This window comes from Lynx canadensis, chromosome A3 (assembly GCF_007474595.2).
Source record: "Lynx canadensis isolate LIC74 chromosome A3, mLynCan4.pri.v2, whole genome shotgun sequence".
In the NCBI taxonomy this organism is placed as follows: Eukaryota; Metazoa; Chordata; class Mammalia; order Carnivora; family Felidae; genus Lynx; species Lynx canadensis.
Window position 1 is genome coordinate 29,457,146 of NC_044305.1, and position 11,770 is coordinate 29,468,915.

Genomic DNA, 11,770 nt, shown 5'->3' on the forward strand with positions numbered 1-11,770 from the left:
GTAGGCACCAAAATCATCATCCCCTAATCCACCCAATTAGCAAGTCTTGCCTTTTTCCCCTTCCAAACATCTCTGAAACTCAGACTTGCCATTCCATAGTTCTGGCCCTCATTATCTCTCACCTGAGCTGTTGCACACATTTGTGAAATATTCTGATGTATCTCATGCACCCCCACCCTCAATCTAGTTCTATTATTTTAACCTAACCGTTCTACAACATGAATCTGCCCAATTATGCTGACTTAAAACTCCTTTAAAAAAAAAATCCAGTCCCTACAGACTTAGGCTTTTTAGTAATGCCGTTAGTTGTGACCCAGATCTGCTCTACCTCTCTAGCCTCACCCTCTGCCTTCTTTCCACCCCAACTCTCCAGCAAAGCCCAGCCACTCTAAATTCCCACACCATACTCACTAAACATTATCATCTCTGTGCCAGGACCCATTCATGGCACCGGAGACAAATTAACTAGTTAACTAGACAAAGTTAACTCAAAGGGCCACCTTCCAACAGGGAAAGTAATAAGTAAACAGATAAAAGAATAGTTTCTGATGCTGAGTGCGGTGAGGAAAATGAAACTGAAGATGACAGAGCACAAACACAAGCCACTGGGAGTACTGTTTTAGCACAGGCAGGGAAGCGGGCTTTGAGAGGAGGCCTAAATAATGGGGGCAGGGATCCTTTTTAAAATTCTCACAGATCCCAAATGTTTACAAAGGTTACTTGTATTAAGTTGCATACAAATATATAGAGTCTATGTATACAATCTCTTTATGCTTGCAACTCTAATGCAACCAAACCTGAAGCCCACCTCATGGGAGGCAATGCATTTCCTTCTTGTCTGAGTTACTTGTCATGAACACGTTCTACCCGGTCATCAGATTTGGGAATCAATGGCCCAACAGGCAGTCATTTAATTCTACTCTTCTAAGTCCAATTTTAGAGAGACAATATCCCAGAGGAAGGGTGGGGAGAGGGAGAACTTATTCAAGAGAAGTAGAAATGCAGAAGAAGGGGGGCTAAGAGAATGACATTAATTAAGCTAAGATAATGACATTAATCCTTGCTGTTTAAAACAGGAAGAACCAGCAACTAAGGACAACCAACCAAATCTAAAGGAGAATGAGACTTTAATTTTAAAGGGTGTGAAGAGAACATGGCTGGTTGGGGGGGGGGGTGGATCTTGAAATGTAAATTAAGCTGTAAAAGATCCTTTATTTTTTTAAATGTTTATTTATTTACTTTTTACTTTTGAGAGAGAACACAAGCAGGGGAGGGGCAGAGAGAGGAGACACAGAATCTGAAACAGGCTCCAGGCTCTGAGCTGTCAGCGCAGAGCCCGACATGGAGCTTTAAACTCACGAACTGTGAGATCATGACCTGAGTCGAAGTCGAATGCTTAACCGACTGAGCTACCCAGGCACCCCAAAAGATTCTTATTTTAAAATAAAGTATATGAAAACCATTTTTTAAAAATTAGCTTTGACAATGTCTGACTACCCTTTTATCTTACAAATTCAAAATAATCATGAGATAAGGCCAGTAAACAGAGGAAGAAAAATAAGACAGGACTTACTCGAAAATAGGGAATTCACGATGTTTATTAGTTACCTGCACAAATTAGCAACAACTTGTACAATGGGGCCAGGTTACAATTAATTCATGTAACACACAAACTTCACTCTGCCATTGACAAGAGCACAACTAAGTCTCTTCAACAGATGATTTTATTACCAAACCTACATGCTGGCTTTTGTAACTGTTTCCCAACACCTTGCATAGTACACCTCGATAGCCTTTATGAGTAACAATGTCCCTGAAAGCCCTTCAGAGAGCAGAGGTGAACACTTTCTCATGGAGGAACATCAGCTTTTCTAAGCGAGTTCGTTTCAATAGTGGGAGCCATTCCCAGTGGGATACCTCTACTACACGGTACCCAAGCCGATTCAGCTGCCGCCTCTTCATATTGTGCAGTCCGAGCAGATCCCTGGAACCATAGCAGTATTGGTTTTTATTTGTCAACTGAATAGCCAGCTTCACTTGTGGGGCCTGCGTGCAAGCTGGGGGACAAGGGCCAGCCATCTCCATAGCCCCCAATCTGTCTGCCACATTGCAAAGGGAGGTCCCCAAAGGTATAGGTGCGTTCTCTAATTCCCTTTCCCGCTGTTCAGTCTCTGATGCAATCTCTCCCTGGAAACATTCTCTTGATTTCCCTTTTAGTAGCTGATTCATCAAATCATCTGTAATGCTGACTCCCACATGCTTAAGCCTTAATTTGGCTTCATCCTTAATTGGTATGGCTTCTTTGTTAAAGGGTAATGGCTTCATGTTAACATCAAGCTGGACCTCTAAGTCAGAAGATCGGGTATGAGGCAAAATCATATGGTGTTTGATGTACTGGGGCCCACCCAACATGTTCTCTAGTAAAAAGAGAGCTTCCAGGAATTCAGGCTTTGAGCACATATCCTTCCTTGCTAAATTCCACAGCATTTCCGACCCCTCTTGCTGAAGGTGAGCACTAAGACGATTGCCTCTGTAATCTAGACACTCGATGCCAACGGTACCATCAAGAGTATATAGCTCCTTAGTGAGTTCAAACTTACTTCTCTCCTGAGCTAACTTGACGAACCCTGGACTCAAAGCAAAATTGATGAGCTCTAATGGAAAGTACTCAGAGAATGCCAGGCCCAGCAGGCAGGTGAGCAGGTGTTCTGGATATCGACTGAACTCAGGCATCTTTCTGTGAATCTCATTTATCAGGCTAGAATAAAACTCTTCTGTATTGGGTGGCTTATAATTCAGAGTTCCAAATGACCACAGAATCTTGGCAACATCTTTACTTCGGCAATATGCCACCCTTGGAGGCAAAGAAGCAGCCACAGCATTCATTATCCCTTCATCCAGGATGCGTAAGGCTGAGCAAGCAAGAGTCAGGTGCATGACACCCTGAACTCCTAGAAAAGGAATTCGCTGAGGAGCAATCTGGCCAAATTGCTTCATGAAATTTCCGTGATCCACGTGAGTGAAACGGAACATCTTAAGAATATTCACTAAGGCATAACTGCTCAGATGCTGCATGTCAGCACAAGCCAAGTCTCCAATTCTCCGCATGACGTATTCAGAGAGATTACTACTTGATTTAAAGAACCCCAAACAGATTGTACCAACCTCCTCTAAGTTGATCAAATCTATGTACTTGAGAATCAATGATTCCAGTTTTTGCATTAGGTCTTGGGGTGCCTGACGACTTTCACCTATAATATAAATTAAGTGAATCAGCTGGGACAAGGATAGGTCTTTCCAGTGCAGATTAAGATAACTAAAAAAGATTTTTAAAAACCGAGGTACTCTGCGACCCAAGTTTCGCCAGAGATCAGCCACCAAGAGAAGTTGATCCAGACTCATCTCCCACACCTTACTGCAAAATCTGATTTCATACACACCTAGCACTGAATGGGAGTGAGGGATTCCCAAACTGACAAAGGCCTTCAAAATACTGATCAACTCCGGGACATCAAAGAACTGTATGTTTTTCACACTCAGCTGGCAGAGCAAAGCAAAGCTGGTGCTGGACAGCAAAACAGGATGCTGCTCTGCAGGCAAAGAGCTCAGCTTACAGAAATAATCAGCAATGACTTGAGGCTGGAGATTATCTTGATGAACTGTGACTTTGTGCAAAATTAATTCACCTTCCGAAACAGACAGGGGCTGGCAAGTCTCAGATCTGTTATAGCTGTGAAGCTGGTACTCTGGTCTTAGCTGTAGGAAACCTCGGGGGTCTTCAAAGGAATCAAAAATTTCTATATCCTCTTCAACTCCCGCAGCCCTGTGTGAGCCTGGCTTCAACGTGCTGGCCTTAGAGGCAGAAGTCCTGCTGAATTCCAAACCTGGGAAGGCACTGCTGGTTGTCAGGATCCTCTGAGAGGAGGAAATGCTATGAATGTTCTCAACTTTTTTGGCAGGATGGCAGAAGCCGCTGTGTTCTGGAGGCTCCTGTCCCCTCGGCTGTGTGTAGCTTCCCACATTCCAATATGTCACACTTCGGGCTGTGCTGTAGGCAAAAGGACTGCAAAACGCTCGATATCCTAAAGGTTTTAACAACTTGAGAGTGGCTGTTGTTCTGGTGTCAGTACTGATCGTTTTGGCAGTCAGAACACAGTCCTTACAGGTTTGTCCAGGCAATTTCTTGTTTACATGGTGCTTGATTAGAGCTGGACAGGGAGGCGTTCCACAGAAACTACCTGGAAATCTTCGGCATATCGCAAGAGCCATGGGTCACAAATGACTGGGCCAGAATTGGTGGTGCCAGATACTGAAAAAAGGGTAGATGAAGAATAAGTGGCTTCCACCTATCACAATACCAAAATTTACACATTATAAGAAATGGATTAAACTACATTGCTGTCCACTCAAGTAAGTTCAATGCTAGTGAATGCCCAAATGACAAGACAGCATACATCAAGGCTACAAACTGCTTCTCCTTGATATCAATGCATAAAGGGCCCACTTGGGAGAATAAGAAAGTTGGTTAAAGCTGTTGCGCTAACACCAAAAGTAAAAAGCGGGACCTGATGTAAAGTTTAATTCATTATACCCACAATAACCCTCCTTGTTCCTAAGCATGAAACTTTTGACTACAGAATTGTTTTCTAATGCTCATTTCCCACACCTTACTCAACTGTTTTCTAATGCTGCTCCTGCACCTGCCAGAAGATGCCTATTCTCCTGTCCAGGCGACTTATCACAGACTTTGAACCACTATCGCAGAGAGGCACGCATTTAGGACATATACTCAAAAACTCATTTTGGTGGCAGAAGGCAGCAGCCTGAAGCTCTGCTGTCAATTCATGGGTGGGAAGCAAAAAGCATCTCAAAGCTGGGCTCATGGTTCAGGAAACACCAACTCACACGCCTGCCCCGCTGACGTGCAAGGGAAGCAGCACAGCTTTCCTCTGGAGGCAGCTGATTAGCAATGCTGCCAGGGAGTCAGGTGCTGAAATCTTGCCTCTAGCAGTGCAGGTCCCACTTTCCCCCATGTAGAAACCAGGAGAGCCTATGAAACAGACTCTGCTATACTCTTGCTTTCTCTAAAGGCTTTTAGCTTTCCTCCCACTTGATAAATGCCAACGCCTGACAAGCAAAACCCAGTGAGCCCTGAGCTGCCAAGATGTGGACTTGACAGGGTTGTTGCTGCACAGAATCCCCTGCGGGTTCTAAGGGCGCAAGGGTGACTTTCTGAAATACCTGCCCAATTCCCCTGTCAACCTCTTCTTCCTTCCAGAGCCCATAGCATGAGAACCAGGTGACCACAGGGCAGGCCAGTGGCTTTGTGAGCTACACAGGCTTCTGTGGATGGTAGGAATGTATGCTTTACTTTCTTTGTGAACCAGAGGAGAATTCTTTTACATGAAATCTTTATACGTTTACATCTTTACTATGACCTTGTGGACCATTCCGTCTACCAAGTTTCAATCTATGGGTCCAGGTGTTACAGACCAGGTGTCAGCAAACTATGGTCCAGGAACCCAAATCTACCCCTCTGTTTTTTGTTTTTTTAAGAGAGGGAGAGGGGGAGATGGAGAGAGAGAGAGAGAGAGAGAGAGACAGAGAATCTCAAGGAGATGCTATGCTCCGAGCAGAGCCTGATACAGGGCTCAATCCCACAACCCTGGGATCATGACCTGAGCCAAAATCAAGAGTCAGATGCTCAACCAACTGTTCAAATCTGTAGACCTTCATCACCTTGGGAACTAGTTCAGAAGAAATAACTGGGCGGGGGGGGGGGGGATGGAACAAAACTTTTTTTTTTTTTTTTTAACAAAATATCTGTGCTACTCTAAAGCAAAAAATCGGGGTGCCTGGCTGGCTGAGTCGGCAGAGTGTGCAATTTGAATCTTGGGGTTGTAAGTTCAAGCCCCACATTACGTGTAGATTACTTAAAAATAAAATGTTTAAGAAAAAAAAAGCAAAAAACTGAAAACAATATAAGTGTCCATCCAGAAGGAGGGGGCTGGCTTACAGGATAAGTGTGTGGCAAGCATCAACACGAGAAAATGCACATACAAATACTCATTGGAACAAACAACGCAAATGAGTGCCATCACCTAAAATACACTTATATGAAAGGAAAGGAACTATATAACTTCTTTGTGGGGAGACTTTCCATTATATCTTTGATAAATTAACTTTTCCTTCTTTATTGGCATTGAAACTGTTAATACAGAAGAGTATATGAATTTAACAAATACCTTTATAAATAATTTTTTTTATTTCATTTTTATTTGAGAGAGTGAGTGCGCACACGCCCTAGAAGGGGGAGAGGGGGGAGGTGCAGAGGGAGAGAGAATTCCAAGCAGAATTCCAAATTCAGCACAGAGCCTGTTACGGGGCTCCATCCCACAATGGATCATGGGATCATGACCTGAGCTGAAATCAAGAGTCAACCGACTGAGCCTCCCAGGCATCCCGATAAATAATATAATATTATTTTTTATTAAAAAAAAGTTTTTTTAAAGTTTATTTTTGAGAGAGAGAGAGAGAGAGAGAGAGAGACAGACAGACAGGGAGACAGAGCATGAGCAGGGGAGGGACAGACAGAGGGGGAGACACAGAATCCAAAGCAGGCTCTAGGCTTCGAGCTGTCAGCACAGAGCCCGATATGGGGTTTGAACCCACAAACTGTGAGATCATGACCTGAGCTGAAGTCGGATGCTTCCCCGACTGAGTGACCCAGGCATCCCAAACAATATAATTTTAAAACACATTAGCGACACCTTGGTAGTTCAGTAGGGTAAGCATCTGACTCTCGATTTTGTTTGTTTGTTTTTAATTTTTTTTTTTTGTTTATTCTTGAGACAGAGTGAACAGGGGAGGAGCAGAGAGAGAGGGACACACAGAATCTGAAACAGACTCCAGGCTCTGAGCTGTCAGCACAGAGCCCGACGCGGGGCTCAAACCCACGAACTGTGAGATCATGACCTAAGCCGAAGTCGGACGCTTAACCGACTGAGCCACCCAGGCGCCCCTTAACTCTCAATTTTGGCTCAGGTCATGATGTCACGGTTCATGAGTTCAAGCCCCACATGTGGCTCTGCACTGACAGCATGGAGCCTGCTTGGGATTCTCTGTCTCCCTGTCTCTCTGCCTCCCCCTGCAAACACGCACTCTCTCTCAAAAATAAATAAATGTTTTTTTTTATTTTTTTTTTTTACATTTATTTATTTTTGAAAAACAGAGTGAGACAAAGCGTGAGTGGGGGAGGGGCAGAGAAAGAAGGAGACACAGAATCCGAAGCAGTCCAGGCTATCAGCACAGAGCCTGATGCGGGGCTCAAACCCACAAACTGTGAGATCAGCACCTGAGCCGAAGTCGGACGCCCAACCGACTGAGCCACCCAGGCGCCCCTAAATAAACTTTTAAAAATAAATAAATAAATAAAAGTACATTAAATAATTTAAATTACTTCAATTAATACTACCTAAGCGTATTTAATGAATAAAATTACTGTGCATGCTCCTCAAATGAAAAAAGAACCATTTCCTTGAACATTAATATTTCTGTTTCGGTGATAGAGAGTCTGCATTTTGAATTAATGTGGTTCTTTTTGAAATGCTAAAATACAGGTTAAGTCCCAAGATGGAAAAAACAACAGCCACAATTATCTTAGGGCCTCCTCTGTGCCGAGCCTACTATGAGGTTTTTTACCTGCATATAGTTCCAATCCTTACAACCTCTCTGTAACGTAGGTTTTATGGTCTCCATGTTGTAGATGAGGAAAAGGAGACTTCACAAGGTTAAGGAACCTGCTGACGGTTACACAGCTAAGGGATGGAGTGGGGTTTGACATCAAAGATCGTCTGATTCCAAACCCACATTGCTGGTGTACTCTAGCCAAGAAGAGTCAAATTCCAGACAAAGAAGTGGGGAGGACCCTGACCAATCTACAGGGTTTCCAGATGCCAGGGAGCTGGTGGGTTTGAACTGGGTGAACTCAAAAGCCCCTCTCATCTCTAATACAGGCGTTACCTTGAGATAGTGCTATTCAGTTCCAGACTACTGAAATAAAGCGAGTGTCACAATAAAGTGAGTCAAAGGAATTTTCTGGTTTTCCAGTGCACAGAAAAGTTATGTTTACACCATACTGCAGTCTGTCAAGTGTGCAATAGCATTATATCTAAAAAACACACCTATCTTAATTATAAAATACTTTATTGCTAAAAATTGCTAAGCATCATCTGAGCTTTCAGCAAGACATAATCACTGATCACAGATCACCATAAAAAAAAAAAGGAGAAAGGGAATATTTAGTGTTATAAGTCCATCAAACTATGTGACTGTGTAAATCATGTACAACTTTGACAAAAATTAAATCCGCAAAATGCATGTACTAACAGGAAATTAAGGTATTCTTCAAGACAATCAGTATTCAAAGAAAGTAACGTTAAGTTTCAAGGAAAACGTTGAAAAGTTTTTCTAGCCCAAGTAATTCCTACTGTCTATAGAACTACTGTTTTCTTTTTAAGCGTTTGTTTATTTTTGAGAGAGAGCAAGCGAGCGGGGAGGGTCAGAAAGAGAGGAAAAAAAAAAAAAGAGACAAAAAAAAAAAAAAGAAAGAGAGAATTCCAAGTAGGCTCCATACGGTCAGCGCACAACCTGATGCAGGGCTCGAACCCACGAACCGTGAGATCATGACCTGAGCTGAAATCAAGAGTCCGAAGCTTAACTGACTGAGCCACCCAGGCGCCCCTCGAATTTCTTTCTGAATGCCCAGTAACAGAAATGATGACAAAATAAAGGATCATAGAGGCATGAAGAGCCAACTGCAAATGGCAAACAGTAGCTACTTACTTTTTCACCTTGCAAGTTTTAGTGTAACTGTATAGGCACCATATCTACAAATATATGCCTGAAATATAATCACTTTGGAAGTCTGGTCTTGAGTGCTGTGGGAAAGAAAGGGAAAGAAACACACGGAAGATACAGAACCAATAAAGCAAAACAGTGAGGAGAAAAGGCACTGCAAAGGAGAGGCTGTCTGGATGTGTTGCCTACATAGAGAAAGCACAGCTGAGAGAGTTAGCTCCTCCTTACTTAAGGACTCCCAGAGAATCCCGAAAAAAGCTGGAAAGGGAATGGTATGAGACAGATGCCCAATCAATAATGCCTGACACGTTCTCTAGAGGTTCAAAGACATGTGACATCAGCACAAAGCTCCTTTCCTAGTTTAAGTGCCACATGTACATCCTCTTCCCCCTCTCTTTAGGGGTCCTAATAAACCAGAAAGGAGCCTCAGAGACCCCTGGCACTGTCCAACCACCCTAAATGATGTAATTTCACAGGAGTGAGGAATCTTACCTTTCCACCTTCCAGGTACAAGTCTGAGCAAGGCCGAATAGCTTCATTTTAAACTACAGTCCAGAAGTTAGAGGAAGGGAGCCAGACGGTGGAAGACAGCCATGCTAACTGTAGATTAAGTATATAACACTCTCAGCATATTTAATTCACCAGTTACTAGATCTCCTCTCTTAATTCTGATTTCCATCCTTTTGCTAGAAAGGTATAACCCTCCTATGTCCTGGTAAAACTGCCACAAATAAATGAATACTTCAAACTCTAATCTTGTCTTAGCAAATAATTTGTTGAGCAACCCTGAGAATTAAAAAAAACAGAAAACTAACTTCCTCTAGGTGTTAAGAGTCTACCAAGTTTAATGCTTCTGGTGAGGGCTTAGTGACTGACCTAAGGATCCTTAGCTGTTAATGCAAATGCTAACTGGGCTAGACTCTTCTGTGCTTCAGTTTCCACACTGGAGCAGAGCCTACAAGACAGGGATCTATTACTACTGCCACGTCAAAGGTCAAACACCAGTGCTAAGGTGTTTAGGTCAATGTAAGTATCACCCAGAGTTAAGCCAAACCAAAATCAATTCTAACAGCCCAACCCCTTCACTTCATTCTAGTTTCCACTCTCACCAGAGAAAACAGCACACCACAATTATCTGTGAAACTTTTTTTTTTTAGTTTATATAGCCATTCCTCCCCTTCTAAGACTCTGCTATTCCTCTAACAGAATGGCAAGAAGGGCCTGAGTAGATACAGTCTGACAAGGCCCCACAGATGACTGTTAGAGCCACTGCTCTTAAAGGATTCCACACACTCTGTCTTTAGAAAATCTCTGGGTATGTGGGGCACCTGGGTGGTGGTTCAGTTGGTAAAATGTTTGACTCCTGGTGTCAGCTCAGGTCATGATCTCACAGTGGTGAGATCGAGCCCCATGTGTTGGACTCTGCATTGGGCATGGAGCCTGCTTGAGATTCTCTCTCTCTCCCTCAGCTAAAAAGAAAGAGAGAGAGAGAGAGAGAAAGAAAGGAAGGAAGGGAGGGAGGGAGGAAGGGAGGGAGGGAGGGAGGGAGGGAGGGAGGGAGGAAGGAAGGAAGGAAGGAAGGAAGGAAGGAAGAAAGAAAAAAGAAAAGAAAATCTCTGGGTATAGCAACAGAGAGCAGACACTCAGGTCCTCTCAGCCCATGTGAATGGAACGGCTAAAGGATTGCTAAAGCAATAGATGGGGAAGAAAACCATACTGTCAAATAAACTAGACCTGCACAACTCCCAAAGGCCTCACCTTCTCTGCTGCATTATGCAACACTGAGTCTCCATATTTCATTTTGATCTCCCAGGCAGTAGTGAAATCAAGCCAGAGCTTGCCTGAGGCCATTCAGAGCAGTGAGTTGTACAATCTAGTTCTGGAAAAGCGGCTTTCTTACTACTCACCAAGTGTGAGCCAAGGGCGGAAAATAGGAATTCACATTCCAGCTGCAACAAATGACTAGAGCACAGAACACCAGACACGTTGGTGCTAAAGCACTTGGCTGCCAGCTCCATAGGAAGAAGCACTCACTGTCCAAGGGTTTACAGTGAGTAGGCAATGAAGCATGACCTGAGGAAGTGGAAGAGTTTAACTGGTTTAAAGAGGGCCCAAAGCTCCCTGAGTCAGGACAGAAGAGCTGTGTCATGATTTGTACGGAAAGAGAAAGGGCAATTATTTTTCTTACCTCTGGAGAGAAAAGGGAGGAAGACATCAATAACGACCTTAGGTATGTGCAACTAGAAACCGTCTGTTACAAACGGGGACAGGATATACACTGTATTGATATTTACTGAAGGCTCAAGTTGACCCGGGTACTAAGCAAAATACCGTAGGGGCCTGCGGACCAGCGGCATCAGCCTCACCTGGAAGCTGGTCAGGAATGCGTCATCTCGAACCTTACCCCAGACCTACAGACCCCATCTCCAGATCCCTGAGTGGGTCGCGTGCACGTGTTAAGTGTGGTAACGAAGTGCCGCAAAACACCTCACTGGATTCCCACAACAGCCCTGTGAGGCAGGCAGTGATCATCTCCGTCTCACAGAGGAAAAGTCAAGATTCAGACGAACCGATTGCCCAAGGTCACAGAACTCCGGGGTGGCGGGGTCGCCGATATTCTGCCTAAACGGGCCTGCGAGAGGAGTCCGCAGCCCGGGCCCGGAAGCGCCCGGCCCTGCGCCGCCCAGGACGGGAGAGGCGGCCAAGGCCCAGGTGGACAGTGAGCGGCCGCCGAGTCCTCATCCGCGGCCGCCGCCACTCACCTGAGCCTGGTGAACACGGGCGCCGCAACACCAGACCCTGGATCCCGCGAGCTTCCGCGCCACCACCACTCCACCAGCAACACCCGGACCTCACAGCTCCACTTCCGGCCAACTGCCCGCTACTTCCGCCTGCTGCGCCGGTGACGGGT

At 44.5% G+C, this 11,770-nt stretch overlaps 2 protein-coding genes across 7 annotated transcripts in view; both read right to left on the bottom strand.

The window, feature by feature from the left end:
• UBOX5 (U-box domain containing 5) overlaps window positions 1–11,715 on the bottom strand; it is a 37,866-nt gene extending 26,151 nt beyond the window's left edge. The window contains exon 1 of one of the 3 annotated variants that reach the window (XM_030309955.2): window positions 11,622–11,715. The gene's annotated coding sequence lies outside the window, so the exon portion shown is untranslated. Of the gene's footprint in view, window positions 1–9,351; window positions 9,414–11,621 lie in introns of those variants that run through there. The other 2 variants (XM_030309960.1, XM_030309956.1) reach the window with 2 other exon arrangements.
• Window positions 1,581–11,705, bottom strand: FASTKD5 (FAST kinase domains 5). Of its 4 annotated transcripts, none has more exons than XM_030309938.1 (2): window positions 11,622–11,705; window positions 1,581–4,309 (listed from the first exon to the last, which is right to left on the bottom strand). In XM_030309938.1, the coding sequence occupies exon 2, from the start codon at window positions 4,267–4,269 to the stop codon at window positions 1,825–1,827; it is 2,445 nt and encodes an 814-aa protein (XP_030165798.1). In that variant the 5' UTR covers window positions 4,270–4,309; window positions 11,622–11,705; the 3' UTR covers window positions 1,581–1,824. The 4 variants fall into 4 exon arrangements, with proteins under 4 accessions (XP_030165798.1, XP_030165800.1, XP_030165801.1 ...); XM_030309940.1 differs by lacking the exon at window positions 11,622–11,705 and adding an exon at window positions 10,767–10,845; XM_030309941.1 differs by lacking the exon at window positions 11,622–11,705 and adding an exon at window positions 10,618–10,760.
• Window positions 11,716–11,770: the final 55 nt, after the last annotated feature.